Source organism: Octopus sinensis, linkage group LG1 (assembly GCF_006345805.1).
Source record: "Octopus sinensis linkage group LG1, ASM634580v1, whole genome shotgun sequence".
Lineage (NCBI taxonomy): Eukaryota > Metazoa > Mollusca > Cephalopoda > Octopoda > Octopodidae > Octopus > Octopus sinensis.
Genome location: NC_042997.1, coordinates 72386292 through 72410644, shown reverse-complemented (window position 1 = coordinate 72410644; position 24353 = coordinate 72386292). Strand labels below are relative to the sequence as shown.

The 24353-nt window shown below is 35.5% G+C and overlaps 1 protein-coding gene across 5 annotated transcripts in view; it reads left to right on the top strand.

The window, feature by feature from the left end:
* The window catches only part of LOC115210446 (COP9 signalosome complex subunit 1), a 138498-nt gene that overhangs the window by 20744 nt on the left and 93401 nt on the right, over positions 1-24353 (top strand). For all 5 annotated transcript variants that reach the window (XM_036501880.1, XM_029779057.2, XM_029779051.2 and 2 more), the window contains exons 2-3: positions 12958-13050; positions 17302-17477. In XM_036501880.1, coding sequence (XP_036357773.1) covers positions 12958-13050; positions 17302-17477 — 269 coding nt within the window. The remainder of the gene's footprint in view (positions 1-12957; positions 13051-17301; positions 17478-24353) is intronic.

Sequence of the window (24353 nt, the reverse complement as noted above, 5' to 3'; positions counted from 1 at the left end):
GCCGCTCGTATGGCACTGGCCGTCAATATGGTGCGGTCGAAAGGCTGTCGTCGTGAGTGTGTGTATCCGTGTGTTATGTTTGCGAGGCTGGGGCAGTGGTCGATGGCTAAGATGGTGCTCGTCATCATCATCAGCGGTATAGAGCATGAGTGTGTGCACCGGTCAGTGCACAAATGCAATGCGATCTCTGCTTGGTGCTCCGAAGTGAAGACGGACGAAGAATGGGCAAGCAGCTGGAGTAGCTTGAACTTTCTCAAGCGATGAGTAGTAGAGAGCAGTGTTCAGTGTGGGCAGGAGCTATACACTATACATACCTCTATTGGCATGTAACAGCTCCATCAGATGGTGCAGGGCGGCATTCGTTAGCATTGAGTTTAATACAAACGATTTGTCATGTATTTTATGCTCTGTGATAACCTGCCCCAAAATGTTGGTTGATACAGCTAAGAAAAATAAAAGAGCATCAATTTCTTTGGAGACCAAGATTAATATTTTGGATTGTCTTTGTAAGGGTGAAAGTGCAGCATCCTTGGGTACAGCTTTCTGCCTGAATGAAGCTATGATATGAATGATCAAAGTGAATGATACTGCCATTAGATGAATTGTAGCTTCTGGAACAAAATTTTCTACCAAGTCATCATATACAAGAGATATAATTCAAGAAAAAAATGGAGGAAGCTTTTTTAATATGGATAGAAGAAAACAAAAAAAGGATACCAGTAGATGGTAAAACCATAAAACAGATAGTATTATGATTTTACAAGATGATTAATGATCTGGAGTCATCAAGTGCATTACATCTGTCTAGTGATAAAAAGAAGAATGAATTTGCTGCAAGTATGGGATGGCTTACAAAATTCCTTGCATAATATAAAAATGAGATGTGAAATTTCATCGGCAGATAAGACTGCTGCTGAAGAATTTCTTTCAAAACTAACCAAAATAATTGAAGAAGGTGGTTACATTTCAGACCAAGTTTTCAATGGAGATGAAACTGGTCTCTTTTGGAAAAAATGCCAAACAGAACGTATATAGCAAAATCAGAGAAATGTGCCAGTGGTTTTAAGGCAGCTAAAGACCATGTAACTTTTTTGTTATGTAGCAATGCTTCAGGAGATTGTTTGTTAAAACCGTTATTAATTAATTGATCAGTTCATCTGTGTGCAATGAAAGGCGTAGACTCAAGTAAATTACCAATTCATTGGAGAGCCAATAAAAAAATTATGGATGACAGCAGAAATATTTACTGAATGGTTTAACAACTGCTTTGCTCCTGAAGTAAGAATATATATGTAAGATAAAAGTCTTGAAACTAAGGTCTTTTTACAATGCACCTGGTCATCAAGATTTGGAACACTTGAATGTAGAAGTTGTATTCTTGCCACCTAGTACAAAATCGCTGATTCAACTGCTTGATCAGGGTGTAATTTCAACATTCAAATTATATACCCAGTGAACATTTGAATATATTATAGATGAACTAGAAAAAGTTGGTACATTTTCAATCATTCAAGCATGGAAAAACTTTACTATAATTAATTGTGTTAAATATACTACCCTGGCTTTATCCAAATTGAAGCCATCCACCCTAAATGCATGCTGGAAATCACTTTGGCCAGAATTTGTAAAAATCTCATATCTTATATAAATACGAACAAATTACATTCTGATATCATTACTTTGTCACATCAGATTGGCAGGGAAGGTTTTGAAGAATTAACAGTTGAAAATATTGCAGAATTAACAATTAATGAAGAACAGAGTATTTCAGAGAATGTATATGATACCATGTTAGATTATAGTAATGATGATGAAGTGGTTCCACTATCTGCTAGTACAATTCTACAAGATCTTCAAATTTGGAAATCATTTTCTTGCAAATGATAACAATGGTAAGCAAGCTGTGCAATTCCAACGTGATTTGAAAATGATTATGGCGCGTTATGAAGAATCATAAAGAACTAACAAAAATAAAATCACAGCATCTGATAACTGAATTCATATTCAAACCAGTGAAACAAAAGAAACACATGTTAATTTTATTCAAGATACACATGAAGATATATCGGCATTAAATATTTCCAGTGATGAGAGTGAATTTGTGCCACTGAAAAACAACAGAAGGCGTGCACATTTACTGTCTAGTAGTGACACTGAATAACTGAATGATTCTGTTATATATATATATATATAGACATATATATATATATATATATATATATATATATATATATATATATATATATATTATATATATATATATGTATGTATAAATAAAAAAATTCAATTTATTTGTCTAAGAAAATTAACATTTTTTTAATCAAATATATTTGGATGAAACCTATCTCTAATTTTCATATGGACACTATATTTTGTACAGTAGTCTCTGGAACATATCCTCTATGCAAAAAGAGAATTAAGTGTGTATATATATATATATATATATATATATATATATATATATATATATATTATATATATATATATATATTTACATATATTTCCTCGTGTTCCTTTCTGTTGAAGAGCGTAGGATCAAAATGTAAAAGACTTTCTCACCTTCCTGAGTATCAAACTAATACACTTGCTTCTTGTTTATACACCAGTCTTCGTCTTTTGTTTTTCTGTAAATTTCAACTATATATAGTTGAAATTTACAGATTCTCTCAATCTGATACCTTATGACAAAGGGGAGGAATTCTGTCTTCTCTGTAATTCTGAACTATTTTTCATTCCTTTTTCTAAAAATCCCCTTGTAAACACGGTTATAGAGCGTGCATACCGATGTAAACATCGGCATAAACACACCTTCAGTTCATATAAGTGATCCCTATCATTATATATAATTCAAACATTAATTTTCTTTTTATAATTCACATTCACTATATATATATTTTTCCTAGTCTATAAGGTTTTATTTAATATACATAAAGTCATATATTTCTCATTTATTTAGTTTTTCTTTACTTTATCTCTCTTCTTTCTATAGGCTACCTCTGATGTTATATCCTATAACGTTTTTTTGAAACAATATTAATAGTGTTCAGTTAATCACTATATATATCCATAATTTTCGGTTAAAATGTCTTATTGATGAGTTTCATTTCTTCATTTCCCTGAAGAGAAGATTACATTGTTTTCCACCATTTTATTCCTTTGGAATAATATCAGTGATATCTTTGAAACATGTGTTGGAAGTAAAAGAATTTGAATTACACCTGTGTTAAACTCCATTTATTTATTTATACATATATATATATGTATATATATATATATATATATATATATACACACACACACAACTATGAGAGAGTATCCACTATGTGGACGCTCTTACGCTAGATATAGATCCACAAAGGGACTCAACCACTAAGAATTGTTCTCCTTGAGAACAATTCTTAGTGGTTGAGTCCCTTTGCGGATCTATATCTAGCGTAAGAGCGTCCACATAGTTGATTCTCTCTTATAGTTGTGTATTAATAATATTTACTGAATCTCAGTGTTTTATACGCTAGGCCACTGGTGTTTAAATCGATGTTATTAAATTAATATCGAATTTTTTCACCCTCATTTTGACTTTAATTATATATATATATACTAGCATGATGACCCGGCGTTGCCGGGTCATAGTGCTAGTACATATATAACAGACTGGAATTTTAGGCCCCTCTCTTGCAATTTCAATCAATTGTATCTTGTCCTCCCTCTTGTATAGAAGAGTGGCTACAATCCAGCCTACCTCTACTTCTGGGAGGGACATTTTTAATTTTTATCCAGAATGTCCTACGTCCCAGATATAAAGGTAAAAATAAAATATTTCCACTTTGCAAGGTTCGAGTCGAGTACTCCCTTGCATGCTCTGTTGACTCAAACCTTACTTCTATTGTGGCGAATTTACTGCCTCTGGTTAGATACTTGATATCTTTCATAGTCACACCAAGACACTTTTCAATGGTGCTTTCCTCCAGGTGTTCAAATCGTTTTTTTTCTTCTTTACATTGTATACTTAGTTTATGGGAAAGAATGCTTGAATGAAAGAACTTGCAGAAGAGAGTTTGCAAAATTCAGTAGTGGAGATTTCAGCCTTGAAGATGAAGATCGAACAGGATGTCCAGTTGAGTTTGATGATAAGCTCCTTGAGGCATTACTTGAAGAAAATCCTGCATTATCAGTTGAAAAATTGGCAATAAAGCTTAGTTCAAACCATACAACTGTTTGTTTTCATCTTCAACAGCTTGGAAAGGTTCCTAAACTTGGAAAATGGGTGCCTCATGAATTGTACGAAAGCAACTGCAAATCGTGAGTTGACATCTGCCCTTATCTCCATTCTTGTGAATTTATTTCACCCTTTTTGGATAGACTTGTGAATGGTGAGGAAAAATAGATCTTCTATCGAAATGTTAAACGTCGTAAACAGTGGCTAGGTAAAAGGGAAAAAGCTCAACCACAACCGAGAAGGGAACTTTATGGAAAAAAGGTTCTTCTCTGTATCTAGAGGGATTGCAAAGGAGTAATTCACTTTGAATTGTTACCACCTAATGCAACAATCAGTGCTCAAGTCTACTGTCAGCAATTGGAGCGTTTGAACCAAGCTTTGAAGAAAAAAAGACCTGCTTTAGTGACTCGAAAAGGAGTGATGTTTCATCTGGATAATGTGTGACCCCCACACTCCAAAGATCACATCACAGAAGATCGAAGAGCTCAGCTGGCAAAAAATTCCTCATCCACCCTATTCTCCCAACCATACACCTTCGGACTACCATTTGTTTCGTAGTTTACAGAATTATTTGGGGGACATAACTTTCGTAAGCCAGGACAAGGTGGAAACTGACATTTCAGAGTTCTTTGAAACCAAAAGTGTTTTACATTGATGGGATTAAAAAGCTTGTAAATAGATGGAAGAAAGTCATAGATAATCAGAGAAAGTATATCGATGATTAAATTTCAATTAAATATAACATTTGATCACTTGTTTTCTTTATTCAAAATTCGGACAGTACTTATGGGATGACCTGATATATGTATACATGTATGTATATATTCATGTATATATATATATATATATATATATATATATGCATGTGTGTGTGTATATATATATATGCATATATATGTGTGTGTATATATATATATATATATATGTGTGTGCACATATGTACATGTATATATGTATGTGTGTGTAAATGAGTAGTATAAGATATGGATTCAGAGAATCATGTTACTATAACAGTAAGCCCCTCATACAGACTCAGCTATCAGTCCACATCATAATCAATTACAAAGTAATCTAATGTAAAGCATCCATGCACATCCAGAAAATCTGAGTGATTAAATTATTTTGTGAGGAGCGTATAAAAACAAAATGGGGTATGAGAGGTAAATATAGATTTATTTAACCATATGACTGCCTTAGGATTATGGCTGTTATTGTTCTGCTGATTAGTGTGTTAGCAGTATGATGTTCTCAAGTTTATCTCAATGCCTTGTGAAGCCACCTGAATACCCCATCACCACTATTTTACTTTGCTACTGATCATTGTCACTATTTCTCCTAAATTCAAGTAGCCATGTAGCTTCTCTACAAGAACCTACTCTGCCTCCCCACCTCTCATACTTCAATCCTTCCTTCCCTTGCATAATGCTGACTCCCTCATCAGGGTTCATTGCCTTGTGAGTTGCATGATAACCTCAATTGTACTGATAGCATGAAAAAAAAAAAACCATCCAGTATATGCTGTAAAATGTTTGGCATTACAAAGAGTATCCAGTCATTGTAACCATGCCAAAGCAGGTACAGGAGCATGATGCTATCATTGGGCCCATCATATCCTGTTAAACTGTCCAGTCCATGCTAGTATGGACATAAATAATGTGTGTGAGTGTGTGTGTATCATCAAACACACACATACACACATGTATATGCAGATTCTTGTACTTTGTGTGTGTGTGTGTGTGTATATATCATCACTATCACACACACATATGTATAGACAGATACTTGTATTTTGTATGTGCTCATGTTCATTTCCATATACAACATTTCCAAGAACTTGTGCTGTATGCCTCCAATTCACAGCAATACCTAACCTCAGGTTTGTTGAAATTTGTCATCAGAACCATGACAATAACTTGTCCCCAAAATTGGACCTAACTTGAACAATATCAGTTAAGTCCTATCCTTTAAACCAGAACAACTGCCAATAATTTAAGCTTTCTTTAGCAACTTCAGTTCATTCTCAACAATGCTAAGAGTAAAATGATATTCTTTTTGACAGATTCTACCAGTATACGAAGTTTCAAAGTGTTTAGTTAATCGAGCTGCCCATGAAAAGGAAAAGATCTGAAATTTCTATTCAAATCATGCAGTCACATGATGTGTTTGAAATATGATTGGTCAGAATTCAGGGCAAGTCACCTGATATGCCATGGCCTATTTCTTGTTATTAAGATATCAGGGTTCAGAGATCAGCCGTAGGTTTCAAAATAAACCATGTGGAAACAAAATACATGCTGTTTGAAAAGGCTGAATTGTTACAGAAAGTGATGAAATTGAGGAGGTGAAGAAATATATCTATTTGGGACAGACAGTAAATATATGCTGAGGTATGGACACTGGAATTTTGTGCAGAGTAAGAGCAGGTATGAAGGCATTTGCCTTATTTAAAGCTGTGCTCAGATTTAAATGCACAACTGATCTCCATGCTCAAGTCCAAATCTGCAAGACACTTTCATTAGTACTATTTTATCTGTGCTCCTGTATGCAAATGAGACGTTGGCTGTGAAGAATAAGGAAAAATAATACCGGATACAGCACTGAGAGTCATGGAAAGATCCATGCTAGGAATACATTTGCAGGAGTATTACCAAAACAAAGTAATTCAAGAAAGGAATTCTAAAAGCACAAATTCTGCTGGAATGGACATGTTGCGAGGCTTGCAGACAATAGGTGGACCATTGCAGTTGTCAGGTAGTTTACAAGAGATCAGAAGAGCCCACTTGGAAAATCTCCAAGATAATGATGACAGATAAAAAATTGTGTCCAAATGCAAGAAAAAGGTGTAGTCAAGGGAAGAATGAAATGTTTATTGATATTTCTTGTCACTGAAATTGTTCATTGAATATGCTCTCAAATTCTTCTGAAAACAGTTTAGTGACAAGAAATGCATCTAGTCATAAAAACCTTGCCTTAATATTTACGTCTGTCTAAGCCATGTTAACACAGGAAACAGATGTTAATCGAAATGAATGATTTATATCTATAATACATTAAAAGTCAGTTTGAGTCTTCTTTGCTTGCTTGCAGTGTTACCCAGCCAAACTGGCACATAATGGGAGAATACTATGAATTAAGTTTACCCTGAAATGTTAATATGAACAGAATAAAACAAATTTCGCGTAAATTGGACAAGTGGTGTCTTCGGATATTAGAGGTTTGCGGGGTATGAATACCCAAAACGGTGCATAATGGGAAAGTATTCTGATAATAATCTTAACCCTGAAAGGAAAGAAACTCTTATCTTTCAATTAGATACAGAGACTTGGCAACGGAAAAATACGCTTTTTTTCTTTTGACAGTAAATGTTTCTATTTTCGTATACTGTCAACTGAATGTGACAGTCCCGTAAGGGAATTACACCACCGCCATTTAGCCGTAGGAAACTTCGTTAGCTTTGACACATTTTCTGTGTCCTTATATTTGAAAAGGGGAGGCAATCACCTCCGCAAGCCGGGACAAGGCACCTGAGGACATATGTTTTTGAGTGTAGAAGACATATGTTTCTGAGTCCTTACAGGACTGTCACATTGAGTTGACAGTATACGACCACTATATCGCTCCACCACCGCTTATGTCTCTCTGAGACATTTAAAAATTCAATATTTTTAATTTCGGTGATCAGTAAATAAATTTTACTGATATGATATATTTGCAGAGAGGTTGCAGTCATCTCAGCGAGCAAGGCAGGCGACCCTGAACTGTGTTTGTGTCGGTTTTTCGGATTTACGGTTGTGAGTTGAGTTTTGTTGATTGTTGTTGTTGAAAGCTGTTGAGTTGTTGAATTCTTTGTTGGGTATGCAAGCCCAAACTTATGCGGGAGCAGCAGGCAAAAGCCTGGCTGCGAACGAGTTACAGTTGGAAGAAATAATTATTGAGAAGGAAAATTTGTGGAAATACTATGACAGCTTCAAGAAGGAAGGAGTCTGAGGGTTACACCACCTGAAGACGAAGTGAAAAAAGCAGAGAAAAAGATCATAACATACAGAACATGGAATGTGGTCTCAATAGAAGTAGCAGTGGTGGAAGAGATTGAAAAGTGTCTACAAGGAAGAACTACCTTCTACAATAGAGGTAGAAAATATGCTACGGTAGACGTTCGCTTCGAAAATGAAGACGAAGCGAAAAGGAACGCAACGACAGTGTTGAGATCGGAAAAATGGGTTTTACTCCCTAGTTATTGTGGAAAAAGAGCAGTGAGGATATGAATAAGCAAAATCCCACCGGAAATTGATACCGAAAGAATAGTAGCTGCAATAATCTACAACTGCAAGGAGAACGTGGATATACTTAAGGTGGAAAAGTTGAATGAAATAAACTGGTAGGGTTATGTGGTCCACATAACCATGCCAGATTTGTATAACATCCCGGAGGAGTTAGTGTTACCCGACGAGACACGTCTGAGAGTGGTGGTGGAGGGGAGACCTCCAGTGTGTTATAAATGTAAGAAAAGAGGGCACATGAAATATGTGTGTCCTGAAGGAGAAATACAAGAGAAGAAGATGACACTGGAGGAAGCAATAAGAGCTTTGACAGAGGACTTAGGAGATAATATGGAAAGTGACGACGAGTTAGTGAAGGAGAGAGAAGAGGAAAGAACAGAAGAAAAAGAGGATAGAAAGCGAACATGGGTGGAATCACCACCCAAAGACCAAAAAAAGAAAAAAACTAAAAAGAAGTATGCTGACGAGACAGAGGATCGAATGCACGAAGAGAGAGATACAGCAACTGAAGTGAGTAGAGGTTCAAGGTGGGAGGAAGCGGTAAAATGGTCAACAAAAGTGGAAGAATGTCTGAAAACATGCAAGGAAGGAGGAAGACCTAAAGGAAAGAATCTCAGAGCTGTAATATTGTACACAAAAGATAAAGAAATTGAGAAAAAATTAGCAGCAACGAAGAATCTAATGAGAGTGAAATTGAACCCGAAGGTGTACGATGACAAAACAAAGGCTGCAATAGTGGAAAAAGAGATGGTAAATAAATTTAAAAATTTGTTTTCAGATACAGTTGTAACCATAAAGTATTACGTTCGATATGACAGTTTGCCTGGAGTTATAGAGCAAGATGAATTACTCGTTTACATTACGGACGAACACCCCAGATAGTATAACTGTAATATAAATGAAACTGCAAGCTTTGGGGGGCTCGTAAGCCATTTCATTTAATTCATTGTTAATAATTCATTTCATTTCATATCTTTTTATTTTTATTATTTGTCCCCCATGTCCTGTATTGTATTGTTATGTCCCCTCTTCAGTCAGGCCATTGTGCCTATAATAAAGAGAAAAGGCAGGCTACCCTGAAATAGCAGCCAAATCCTTTCTTTTCTGGGTAAAGGAGCCATTGACATGTGATTCTGATGTCACATTCATTGAAAGCATCTGAATAACTTGGAAAAGAAAAAAAACCCACAAAACAAAACTCCGTTGATGGAAAACTCAAAGTTTCCTGGTGACCCAACAGGTCATGGGTAGTCTAATATATATATATATATATATATTATATATATATATATATATATATATATATATATTAAGGGCAAGTAAGTACACAGGCTTAACTACATGCTAAAGGAAGACACCAAATGGCTCTAAACTACCTTAACTATCATAATAAACACGTGTCGAAATCAGAGGAATAAGCACAAAAGGTTCAATTACTTATCAACTGATTTCAGGATTATGGGGGAAATTCCCATTTTCCATCGTCAGTGTAATATAACCCAATGCACATAAATACGAACAATTATGCATAGCACAGGAACACAACAGATTCACATCGTAAATACAGCTGTTTGTACTTATATACAAATTAAAATTCAAAAATGTAGTTTATCTCAGCCATATGTGAACAACCAAATAATTCAGCAGTGAATAATTTTGGTTTAGGTGAAATTATATATATTTTAAAATTTAGGATAAAATCTATATATGATTTTATCAGGTAGTTAGCCTGTAATAACCAGTTAAGGTAAAATTAATAAATTTATATTAACCAGTTAAGGTAAAATTAATAAATTTATATTAAGGGCAAGTGAATAAGTAGATACACACACACACACACATTGAGTGTGTATGTATTAATATACATTGTATATTGCTTGGATTATCATGGCTGGTAGGACATTATTTTCTTTTGTTGTGGACTATTGAAATATGAATGATGTTTTAAATTTAAAAAAACAAAAAGTAACATGTACATTTGTTATGAACAGTGTATACTTAGTGTTTGAAATAATGAATTATGCCAAATTATTCTGACTCTCACTCAAGAAACTGACTGCCAACTGCATTATTTCCCCCATAATACTAGGTTTCCTCCAAACCAGAAAACTGCACAATGTAAAGCCAAAAAAATCTGTTTTCTTGTTTTCTTAGTTATTTGCTGTGATCATTGAATAAAAAATTTCATGACAGAATGGAGCATGCAATGAAGATAGTGGAAAGGGTGTTGGAGAAGAGAATTTGGAAAGGGGTGGATGTGGACAAGATGCAATTTAGTTTTATGCCAGGAAGTTGGGCAATAGATACAGTCTTCATTGTAAGGAGATTGCAAGAGAAATGCTGAGATAAGGAGAAGGGGTTGTATATGTACTTTGTTGATCTGGAAAGGGAATTTGATAGGGTTTTAAGGAAAGTGATTGAGTGTGCATTGAGGAAGAGAGGTGTACTAGAGGTAATAGTGAGAGCAGTGATGGTGGTAAAGACGAGTTAGAATTGGATTAGAGATGTCGGAGGAGTTTGCAGTGAAAGTTGGTGTCCATCAGAGATTTGTGTTGTCACTGTTGTTGTTTGCAATAGTGGTTGATGTGGTGACAGAGAGTGGAAGTGAAGGATTAATAATGAAGATACTGTATGCTGATGACCTTGTTCTGATGAGTGAGACAATGGAGAGATTGAAGGAGAAGTTTTGGAAATGGAAGGAGGCATTTGAAAGCAAGGGTTTGACAGTAAACTTTGGGAAGATAAAGGTGATGGTGAGTGGTGTGGAAGGAGAAGTGTTAGTGAGTAAAATGGATCCATGTGGTGTATGTGGGAGGAGTGTAATGGCAAATGCGGTGTTGTGTACGAGATGTAAAAAATGGATCCATGGTAGATGTACGGAAATGAAGGTGACCCCTAAGACTGGCAAGAAAGTTTATTTGGGGAAGATGTGAGAAAGGAGCTGGAGGACTGGTGGACCCAGTGGAAACGTTTATGTGACGAGGCAGAAATAGTGAGAGGGTTTTGTTGTTTGGGAGATAGGGTGGAGATGAAGCAGCTGTGACAGCAAGAGTGAGGCTTGGCTGGGTGAAGTTCAGAGAATGTGGAGCATTGTTATATGGAAAAAGATTCTCATTGAAGATGAAAAGAAGTGTCATAGGAGTTGCGTGAAAGCTGCAATGCTGTATGGGAGTGTGACATGGTGTATGAATGGGGAGAGATGGCAATTTTGAGAAGGACCGAGAGAGCAATGGTGAAAAAAATGTGTGGTGTGAAACTGTTTGTTAAGAGGAGGACTGAAGACTTGATGGGGACGCTGGGGCTGGAGGAATTGGTGGAATGGCTGACTGGGGCGAATGGTGTGCAGTAGTATGGACATGTGTTGAGGTGGAATGAAGAGCATGTTCTGAGGAGGGTGCTTGAGTTTGAGGTAAATGTGGGTAAATTGGAAGGGCTGACTTGAGAAGGGAGGATGCCCAAAACTGGGCAAGTTGGTGTGAGGGCGGTTGCTATGGCATTGAGGTAGATCTGGCCACCCTTGTTAACGGGGACAAAACCCCAGATTTAAAACACTGGATGATGATGAATGGAAATTATCCAATTATATTATGCAATTTTAACTGTTGGAGCATACCATGTTGTGTGATTTTTAAGCAGCTTGTCAATAAACAAATCCATGTATACCACTGCTGCTGAGGAGAGTAGTGTATACATTTCACAGAAATAAACTGGTAGTCATATTTGCTAGATTTGTATGAGTCGTGAAGACAATGAGTGTTAATTAGTTGAGAAAGTTTTCAGATGGGTATTTTGTTTCTCCTTAAATCTCTCTTTTCTTTGGATAGACGATAACACCAATGGCAAGGTGCTATTATCTTGCTAGGGGAATTGGGGAGATATTTTTTCAACCCTATTGGTGGTATGTCATTTTATTTGAGAGGTTTCAAAAGGCTGATTTTGATTCAGCTTAAAGAACACATAGACTTTCTGAAAATGGGTAAATTCCTCACCGGTAGTGAAACTAGTTGAAAGACATTTGTGATTACATTATAGCTTGTTGAAATATCTTTCATGCTTTCTGTTTTTTTATGTTTTTATTCTATCATCATCATCATCATAATAACCTTTCATAGTATGAAAGCTATTCTTCTGACAATATGTCATGAACATTCATTCATCAGTACATGATGTTAGTAGTTGATCTAACATAAGATTTTCATTTGTGTGTATGTGTGTGACTATGTATGTCCATTCATTTATTCAATTAAATTTTATTATGTTATGCACTGTTTTATTTGACTTATATTCTATTTTGCATCTTGAATTGAGAATTCTGGAAAATTATTAAATAAATCAATTCTGCTGGCTTCCCTATCTTTATAATATTTTGGTGTCTGTGGAGATGGATTTCATTGATGTAGTATGTGCATTTTCAAATATGATTTTATATTATTGTTTTTTTTTTTTGGTTTTTTTTTTCAGCCATCTCTTGATGAACCCATGCAAGTAGATGCTTCTCCTGAAGAAAATGAGAATATAAAAAATGACCATGCTATTGTAGAAAGTACAACTTTGGTAATATGACTTAGTTTTTAAACATTCTTCTTGAACTTTATGAATGGGTATCTAAATGATTAAAAAGAAATAAATTTTGTAGTGAAAGATTTGGGTAGTGCTACTGCATTTCTTTAGTAAATATAATATTCTATTATTGGTTTCAGATTTTGGCACAAGGCCAGCAATTTCAGGGGAGGGAATAAGTTGATTACTTTGACTCCAGTGCTCAAATGGTACTTATTTTATCAATCTTGAAAGAATGAGAGGCAAAGTCAACCTAAGCAGAATTTGAACTCAGAACAAAAAGACAGCATTTTACCTGGCATGCTAATGATTCTGCCAGCTCACCACCTTCATTATGTATTGAACTCAAATTTGTTCTGATCATTACAATATTGGTTAAATATATAAAGGTGCTTCTTAGATTCTAAAATTGAGTCTTCATTACCTCTTCATTTCCTTTTTACTTTGTTGGTATTGGCAGAGTTTCTGCAGCACACTTTCTCATCACATGCTGCAGTCATGAATTCAGCATCCTGTCTCCTTCATGAATTCAGCATCCTGAGATTCTCCTCCACTGCTTAGGCTCTTTATGTTGTTTTTTTTTTCACTTTGATAGCTTGGTGCTTCTACCAACTTTTATTCTACATTCACATATTTGTTCATGTGCTGATGTCCATTTTCCCTCCCTCCTTATTGTTTCGCTATTCATATTTGCTTAAATTACATGCCTAGCAGAATATGTTCACATTCTTTCTAGTCTTTGCACATCCTTTATATTCCTCATGTTTCATTTGTTTCTGTGCTGTATCACACTTTTTGTATAACCATCATACAATCTGCCCATCACTTGGAAAGAAAAGCATTTTGTTTCTAGTAGTAGTGATAGTTCCTTGAACTTTTTCGATCTCTTTCTTCTGTGTACTTGTACCTTCCAGCAGTTGAAAGAATTCATTTCATGAGGGTTCTAACTGTTACCTACTCTTGTGTATCTGCTACATTTGTGTTCCTTCTCTTCTGTCAGCCTTTTTGTGATCCCCTGTATCTTTCACTTGCCTGTTGTTTACATTAAGCATACCCTCTAGAATTTCTACCTACTCTTTTCATCATATCAAGCTGAACCACTTCCCAGATGGCAGTATTTTTTACTTGCTAACTAAAATAATTTACTTTCATATGTTGTAATTCTTGAATTTATTTTTGTTATAAGAACGAGGCATTAGCATACAGAAGTTCCTATGCTAAACAAGTTTTGAATTACTCTCTTATGATTTGGAGAACTATAATATTCAGACCCTGCATGCCAAATTCTTCACTGTACTTGTTGCTAGCTCTCAGCTGACAGCGCCTTTATAACTTTAACAAGCAAGTCACTAGTAGCCAGTTTTCTTAAACTGGCTTCCTGTAAAGTCTGATACTCTGTCAAATCTTCTTTTAATCATAGGCATTACTATTAGTAATTCTTTGAACCTGTGTGTGCAGAAGGATCTTCCAGCTTCCTTACCTTTTCTACTTTTTCTTGTGTCTTTGACTTCATCTACCTCTAATTGTGAGGTCTAATATCACTAGTCTATGTTAAGCTGTCCATTGGATATCAAGAAAGGACAGTTGTTTATACTATTTCCTTGAAAGTATGAAGTATATCTGTATTGTGGTACAAGCTCAGATTTGCTTCATAGCAGTACTGATCTCTTTGTTCATTGTATCATGGTCAAACCTATATGTCTGTATGTACACTTCTGTAACCAACCATCTTGATGTTGTCAGTTATGTCCATTGAAGTCACTCTCTATGATAAAGAAGTTGCGGTCATCTGTTATTGAGATACTCTACAAGAGAGTCTCATGGGATACATTCCATTTGCTCACCTGTCAATCTCGACTGTTGGTGTATGTTAGGCTAATCATGTTGCCTAAGACTCACCTAACATACTTTGATTACCTCAGTTATTTTATTCATCCATTTTCTGCCAACATTATATATATTCCATTAATTCTAGCATTTTACCTACTTAAAAGAATTTGTATCTGTGTTACTTATCTGTGAGCAGTCTATTTCATGTCTTCACCAACATTTCATGTCTATTTCATGTCTTCACCAACTACTTTATAGAATGAACTAGATGCATTTTATCATGCCATTAACACTTGAAAGGTTATATAAGATTAGTCTCTCCTCAGTATTGTATCAATTTCTATTCAGAGTTACTGCTCTTAGACTGCTTGCCTTGTTTACTGCAGTTTGCTGAGTCCATCTCTTCTCTGTGATTAAGGCAGAATCTTTTGCATATACTGTTGGGCTTGTTCAAAGCCCCCATCTTCAAAAATGGGTCACCTTCTGTACAACTTCAAAACCATGTCTCCATAATGTAAGGAGGTATTACATCTATTAAAAAGTCTCTTGTTGTGCCAGTCATTGATGGGCTCTTTAATTATCAGGGGATACCTTGCTAGAGTTCTTATGTTAAATGGGCATAGGTTTGCTCCATTATGGGACAGAGTTTTACTATGATAGTTTGAAACAAATGGCAAAAAATTTGGCTGTTGTATAGCTAGTTAGAAATTGAAGCTGTCTTAAGTGGGAAGGTCATTTTGCTTGCAGCGGACTTATCCTGATATAATAATAGTGGCTGGGCCTCTGTTTTAGACTACTAGTATTGGAAAGATTAATAGTAGATAGGTTTTCTTTGACACAAGCTGTGAGGATGGTTTACTAGCCATTTTCCCAGATGTATTTAATTACCTCTTCAAATGAACACACACATATATAAATATTAAAAAAAAAAAAAATAACCCTCACTTCATAGCTCATTTCATCAATGATAGAGATAAAGTGTTCTAGAGTATCTTATGAAGAAATTGATATTTTCATTGTACATTAATGAAACCTATTTATCTCATAACTAGTCTTGTCCCTATTGCTGTATTAAAAGTAAAACTGAAATGTAAATTGCATTAAAATTAATTATTTATCTTGCTATACATATAGGGAATGCATCTTACTCAAACAGTGTATGTCCAGTAACTTGTAACTCAGATGTCTATGACTATCACGTGACCTACCAGGCTATCAGATGTTACACATTACCGGTCACAATGTGTTTTTGCATTATTTTAGCCTTCAAATGAAGCCACTCTGCAGGTTAGGCAAGCAGGCCAACATTCCCTACTGATCAAAAGGAGGACTAGAGCAATGTGAAGTGAAATGTTTTGCTCAAGAACACAATGTGCCCCCCAATAAGGGAATTGAACCCATGATCTAGCAATCATGAGTGCAACAGCCTAATCACTAAAACAATTGCATGATTATGAAAGGGTATTTTACCACATTTTTTCTCCTATGACTATGCAGGATATCATTTAATGAAGATAAGAGATACAGAAAATATCTTCAGTCAGATGTTTATCTTATCAATGATAAATCAAACTGTATGATATTGTTACAACATGATCCGACTCGTGGCCGATGCCAGCGCCGCCTCGACTGGCTTCCGTGCCGGTGGCACATAAAGTACACCAATCCGACCGTGGCTGTTGCCAGCCTCGCCTGGCAGCTGTGCAGGTGGCACATAAAAAGCACCCACTACACTCACGGAGTGGTTGGCGTTAGGAAGGGCATCCAGCTGTAGAAACATTGCCAGATAAGACTGGAGCCTGGTGCAGCCTTCTGGCTTCCCAGATCCCCGGTCGAACCGTCCAACCCATGCTAGCATGGAGAACGGACGTTGAACGATGATGATGATGATGATGATACTGAGCATGTGCATCACCAAAAGTGTGCATCACCAACACAGTAAGCTTAAAAACCTTCCAAATCATTATGAAAGTGTTTAGTAAAGGAAACTTATGTTATGAACCATTTTGATGCCAACCCATCCGAGACCACCCCTGGTTCTATGATACAAACTTTCTGTTTTAAAGTCATCTAAATTAAATTTAGCCTACCATCAATATTTCATGTTAAGTTCCAAACACCAGCTAAGTAATAATAATGACAAGGTTATTATAATAAATTTTTCATTATTTTCAGCATTAATTAATACAAATATATAACAGAAATATGGCAACAAAAGAGTTAAATGAAAGCTTTCATTAAGCTGTATTAACTTTTACAAACTGAAATAATTTAAAGGAATATTTTAAAAAGTTTTCTTACATTTACTTGTAGGCATTTTATCAATTTCTACCAATTAACACATACCTTGTAGATTATAACAGCTTTCAGTGTATTACATATATATTGAGAAATACATTTGCTAACTGTTTTCAGGATCTCGATTCTTATGCTAAGCAATATGAAGGAATTGCTCGCCTCAACAGACTTATTTTCATTGCTGATTACTGTCCATCGCTAAAAATGGAAGCCCTTCGCATGGCTTTATCTTACGTCCAAATAACACATGATACTAGTCTTTATCAACAGATACATCGACGTCTCCAAGACATGTGAGTATATTAAAGTTTACCAAATATCATTTGTAGTTTTATATTTACTGAATTGTGAAGTCTAAAAGTAGAATTTGTTGCGGGCAGTATTGAAATGTTTCTGTATTTGTAAGTTGAATGTAAGCTTGATGTTACCTGAAAAGGGATGTACCACTTCTGCATTCATTTCAGGTATATAAAATGAATGCATTCACAGAATAGCATGTATTTGTTTACAGAATTATTGGATATAATTTTTTTGTTAAAAATGTGTCTAATAAATTCTATTTTATATCTTTTACTTGTATCAATCATTAAATTGTGGCCATGCTGGGGCACCATCTTGAAGCTTTTGTAGTAAAATGATTTGACTGCAGTATTTATTTTTTACTTTTCAAACCTGTTATTTATTCTGTTGGTCTCTTTCATTGAACCACTAAATTACTGGGCTGTAAACACCCTGACACCAGTTGTCAAACAGTGTTGAGGGACAAAGACAGAAAGACACACACAGATATCTATCAATCTGTCTGTCTGTTTGTCTGTCTATAAATAAATAAATAAAAGACAAAATAGAGTGAAAAACTACAGAAGACTTGTGTTATATGGTTAAAGAATATATTTAAGTCGTTATGTTAGAAAAATGTTATAAAATTTTGTGTATAGTAACATTGCTTTTGGAGAAATAACTGGTTTGGTATTTTCTTTTCAAATTTCTCAAATTTCTTTTCGAATATTGTGTTATCTCTTCGCTATGATGTGAAATATGAGAATTCCAGACAGGGGACAGTAATCAGGGATTTTTTCGGTATAAGGGAGATAATCAAAATTGTTGAGAATTACTAGGTTTTATTAATTTAACATGATTCTTTGATTTAGAAAGAATAGAATGTTAGAAGTGGTTAAATTTTGCTTTATAAATATATATTTTTTCAGTGAGGTAAGTTTCCTTATTTAAAAATGCTAGAAATGGTTAAGTTTTGGTCTATATTTTTCATTGAAGTAGGTTTCCTTATTTAATCTAACTTGTGTTGGTGTTCCAATGGCACATTGATAAAATGGAAAGATTACAAATTGTGGTAGCAGTTGCTTTGCACATTTCTCAATGTATTCACTAAAGGGTGTGAACACATTGAGAAATGCGCAAAGCAACTACTACCACAATTTGTAATTTTTCCATTTTATCAGTGTGCTACTGGAACACCAACACAAGATAGATTAAATAAGGAAATCTACTTCATTGAAAAATAAAGCCAAAATTTATCTCATTGCAAATATATATATATCTTTGCAATGAGATGAGTTTTTTTATTTGTTTTTATAAATTATTGCTTTTATACACGAACACATACACACGCATACATATCCACGAATGCACACATATACCTCCCACACGCACACATACAACATATATACATGCACATATACACACATACTTCCACACACAAACACACACGCATACATACACATACACCCACCCACACGCACACACATGCGCATACACACACACACATACACAAACGTACACGCACATGCACATACACAGGAATGCACAGAAACCTATCCCACAACCCCACAGACACACACACGCATATAAACGTACACACAACCACATACACGCACATACTCAAGCACGTACACACAACAAAATGCACACAACCTGACACATCTCCATGTTCACACACATATACACACGCACGCACATACACATATACACACGCACATACATATGCACATAATACACACACACACACACACGTACATACACACACACACTAGCAAAGGTTTGCACATAGACCTCCAACAAATAATATACATACAGACACGCACACAATTATACACACATGGGCACAAACACATATGTACATAAGCACACACAAGCACACGCACATTACGCCTAGACAAACTCCACAAACCCCACACACACGTATACACAAATTCAGATACACACCTATACATATACATACACAATATATGCATACATGCGCACACACATACACATACGTATACACATATAGACACAGACACACACATGCGCGCGCACAAACGGAATGGGTGAAGAAAAAGTTCTTCACACGAATGCATACACCTAACACTCACAACCCCACGGATACACGTATATACACCCACATACGCATACACGCACATGCACACAAATGAACCCACAAATACCTCACATACTCATATACGCACACAATTATACATACATGTATACACACATACGCACATTCAAGCACACACACACACATACACAAAGTAAAGGACAGTTATTCCCCGCATACACACATGAACACATATACACACACAATACATATACATACACGCACACACACATACTTCAAACTACCAGTACCTTCCACTGACCATTCTTCTATGCACCTGGGTAGGTAGATACAAGAGCTGCTCCTACTTCATTCTTCCTTGACCTTAAATGATACTAAGCCCAACCATACACATAGATTAACAGCCACAACCACACACACGTGCTATCATTACACACATACACACACAAACACAGACCTGCGCGCACGCATATATCCACACTTACACACACATACCTTCTTCTCTTGCACTCTCCTGTCTTTGAAAGAACTTTTTCTTCACCCATTCCCTTCCGGTCATTCAAAATGTGACCGCGTGTGTACCATTGGCGATTTTTTTCCTCCGTCTTCCCTTCCTTGGATCTTTCCTTTTCCTATGTTTCTGACGAAGAGCTCTGCTTGAAACGTTAAATCCTCTTTTTTTCCTTTCCTGAGCGTCCAATAACACTATACTTGTTCCACATCCCTGCGTTGTTGTGTTTTCTCTTTGTGTTTTCATGTTTGGATTAACTATATATATATATATATATATATTATATATATATATATAAATAAAGCAAAACTTAGCCACTTCTAACATTCTACCCTTTCTAAACCAAATAATCATGTTAAATCAATACAACCTAGTCATACCCAACATTTTGATTATCTCACTTACACCGAAAAAATCCCTGATTACCTTCCCCTGTCTGGAACTCTCATACTTCACTTCATAGGGAAGAGATGACGCAATATTGGTAAAGAAATTAGAAAAGAAAATATGAAACTAGTTATTTTTCTCAAAGCAGTGTTACTATATACAAAATTTTCTAACATTTTTCTAACATAATGATTTAAATATATTCTTTAACCATATAAATCATGTCTTCTGTAGTTTTTCCCTCTGTTTTGTATTTTATACATCCAACCACCTGCTTTCATATACTGACTCTCTCACCTATATATATATATATAATATGGGCTTATATCGGTTTCCATCTACCAAATCCACTCACAAGCCTTTGGTCAGCCTAAGGCTATAGTATATAGCACTTGCCCTAGGTGCTATGAAGTGGGACTGAACCAAGTGGCTGGGATGCAAGCTTCTTACCACACAGCCATACCTGCACCTATGATTTTATTGAATTAAAGATAATTATTTGATTAGTCTCTCCAATATAGTGTGCTCTCTCTCTCTCTAATATATATATATAGCTCCAGTAATAAATATATATATATAAAGTAACAAACTGAAGAAAAGAAATACTTCAAAGGGATGTGTTAAACATCTAATTCACTGGTACATTAGTTGAATACCATATAAATATGGGTGTAATGTATAATTCATAGTAAATCACGTAATATAATTAAATTATTGGATTGTCAATAGTATCTCTACTTAATTTGTCTTTGTGTGTGTATGATCCCTGAACATTTGAACGTTTAGAATGGCCATGTAGTTTAGAAGTTCTCTTTGCAACCATGTTTATCTAGCACTCTTGAATTGCAAAGAATCCCTTCATGCATCACACAGTTCTTAAACTCCCCCACTTCCCTAACTCCAGCTTATTGTTTTAGTCCCTTGCCAAAAGAATATTCACCAACTTGTGAGAAAGCATCCAGTTTCACTGCCTACTTTGCATCCAACTGCATGCTTTTGGTAAATCTCCCTCAAATTTATCTCATTCCATCTCACCAATTTCACCAACTTGCATACCTACATGCCAAGTGCAAAAGTACCTCTGACCATTTCAAACACATAAGACCAGTGGCCTTGACATTGTACCTATTCTTTTAAACATTGTGCACCAAACCTTTCCTCATGCACCCACTATTTCTCCTTCCCTAAAGCAATATGATAAGATCTTTAGAAACCTGATATTATTTGTCCCATTCTCAAAAAAGGCAAACCCTAGTATTTATTGTTTTAATGTACTCATTCCAATATTTCAGAAGTAATGGATACAGGCATTAACAACTATTTTCTGCAATGCCTTGAATCTCTTCTCTCTTCCTCCTCATCATTTCAGTTTCACTTCTCCGCAGTGACGTCTTAGTCTTCCCTAACTCACAGTCCTTAATATCCCATGCCTCTGATCTTCTTATTACATGACATGCGAATCTCTTCCTTTCTGCTTCACCTTTAGCCAAATATACGTTTTGCCTAGCTACTGTTGTACTTATTTCATATTGCTCCCTCTTACCTTTTTCTTTCCAGGTTTTCCAAGCCTGTCCCTTAGCCTTTACAATCCTATCACTCGTATTATTTCACTATCACATCACCTTTAGATTAACTGAGGCTCTGTATTAGCTACGTGTCTGATCTGTAGCCCTAAACAGATTATTTTGTAGTTAACTTATCTTTTATACTAGAATTATCTAAATTTCTCTTTCTAGCATCATACATGTTTATTAAAATTTCTCTAAACCTATTTCCAATGGAAGGTTCTTTGTATCTGCCTAGCTCTGATTCTGAAGTCTCTAACCACTAACCTGTGGTAACAGATTACTGTAGATTAGTGGTTGTTGGGTAATGCATTCTTCACCAGGAAAGTTTCTGGTATTTGCAATGTTTCCTGGTGAGAGTGCAATCTATCTAATTTGAGTGTTTGTCAGATTGGTAAGTGATGTGCTAGATGACTGGTTTCTTGAGAATTTCAGGAACCATATCAATATTTCCTATGTATTTCAGAGAAGCCATTGTGATATTGACTGTGTCCATTGCAGTCACCAGCCAGAATAATGAAGTTGATGTAAATTGTCACTGAAGCTGTCTGCAAAAGAGTCTCATCTAATATAATAAATACAAAAACCAATTTGTGTGCCAGTATCACACTTTGACCCCCTTCTCACTATTCAATGACACTTCCTCGTGCTGGGGTGAGAGTAATAGTAGGCATAGAGACGGTGAGGGCAGTGGCGAAGACAGACAGAAAGAGAGAGAAAGAAAGAAAGAAAGAAAAAGAGAGGGAGTGAAAGAGAGACAAAAAAATTTAGGGAGAGTTGATGATGTTTTATTAAAGTAATAGAGTTGATGGTGGCATTGAGAGTAATAATAAGTGAGATAGTGTGAGTATGTGAGAGAAAGAGGAAGATGATGTACAACTTTCCTGGTCAGAAATTCCTGTGGCCAGCATTCTGAACCAACTACTGAACACTCATTTTTTTATTATTTGCTTTCTTTAATACATACATACATATATATATATATATATATATATATATATATATATATATATATGTATAAGGATGAAAAGGAACACACGAGTTGATATATATGGAAAAAAAAGTCAAGATAGAAAATGCTAAAATAATTTTATAAAAAACATTTCAGTACCAGTTTCAGTCATTGAGACTTTTTCAACTGTAATAATTAAATAATTAAATTTAGAAAAATTAAAAGAAAAGTTTTTTTAAAAGAATATTTGTATAGTGTTCAAATACAAGTGGCATTTCCCTTGTTTCTGCCTGTCTCTGTCTCTCTTGTTTACTCTTGTGTAATTATTTAATTTGTTTCCTTTTATATATATATATATATATATATACACACACACTTAAAATACACTTTAATTGAAATACAGTTTCTCCAAAATAAAACATATCTGATATAAATGTGAATGTCAGTGTGTCACACTTTTTCAACTTTACTCCTAGAGCCATAACCCAACATATACCATTTTGGAATCAGGCTGACTCCTTGATAAGTTAAAAACATTCTGGGCCAAATCCAGACATGCAATCCTGAAATTTTGGATGCCTATGTATTCATTACTGTGGTTGTTAGCGGCGATTTTTTTTTTACATGATTTTTTAGTGACAAATCATTAGGATATGACTCTGGAGGAAGCAACTGCAACAAATTCTCCAAAACAAGTCAGAGGTCTGTTTGCAGATCTTCCCATTTGGGTTTAGTTCCATAAAAGCCAACCGGATAGGGCAACTGCATTTTTCAGTCAATCTTGATTGTAGGTTGTATCTTGCTGTTGAGTTGTCTACAACTAATCTCAGTTTAGTTTTCCTGTTGCACACCCTGACTATCTCAGTTACTTAATCTATCCATTTTGTTGCTTACGGTATATTTACCCAACCCATACCATCACTTTTATTTAATCAGAAATATTGCTGTTTCTTCCCTGTGAGGAGCTTGGCTTAGGATCCTTTCCATTTTACTTTTTGCATATAGCAGCCATCTACTTATCTCTGATGCAGCATCCCATAATCTCACCTATCTTTCATCATACCTGTTTTGTTGATTGCAGCCCTAAGGTTTTAGAATTGACACGAAGGGAAGGGAAGTGGTAAAGCTGTTTGTTTGTTGTTGGCTGCTGTAGTACTTGTAAGGAATAATGGCAGTCCATTGAACTCAACAGCCTGCTTGGGAAATTAACGTGCAAGTGGCTAAGTACTCTACAAACACATGTATCTTTAATGTGTTTCCTAGGAAGATTCAGCATGATACAAAATATGACAAGGCTGGCTCTTTGAAATACTCGTTTTTGCTAGCTGAGTGGACTGGAGCAGTGTGAAATAAAGTGTTTTACTCAAGGACGCAGTGTACTGCCAAGTTTCATGAATTTAATGATCATGAGCCAAATGC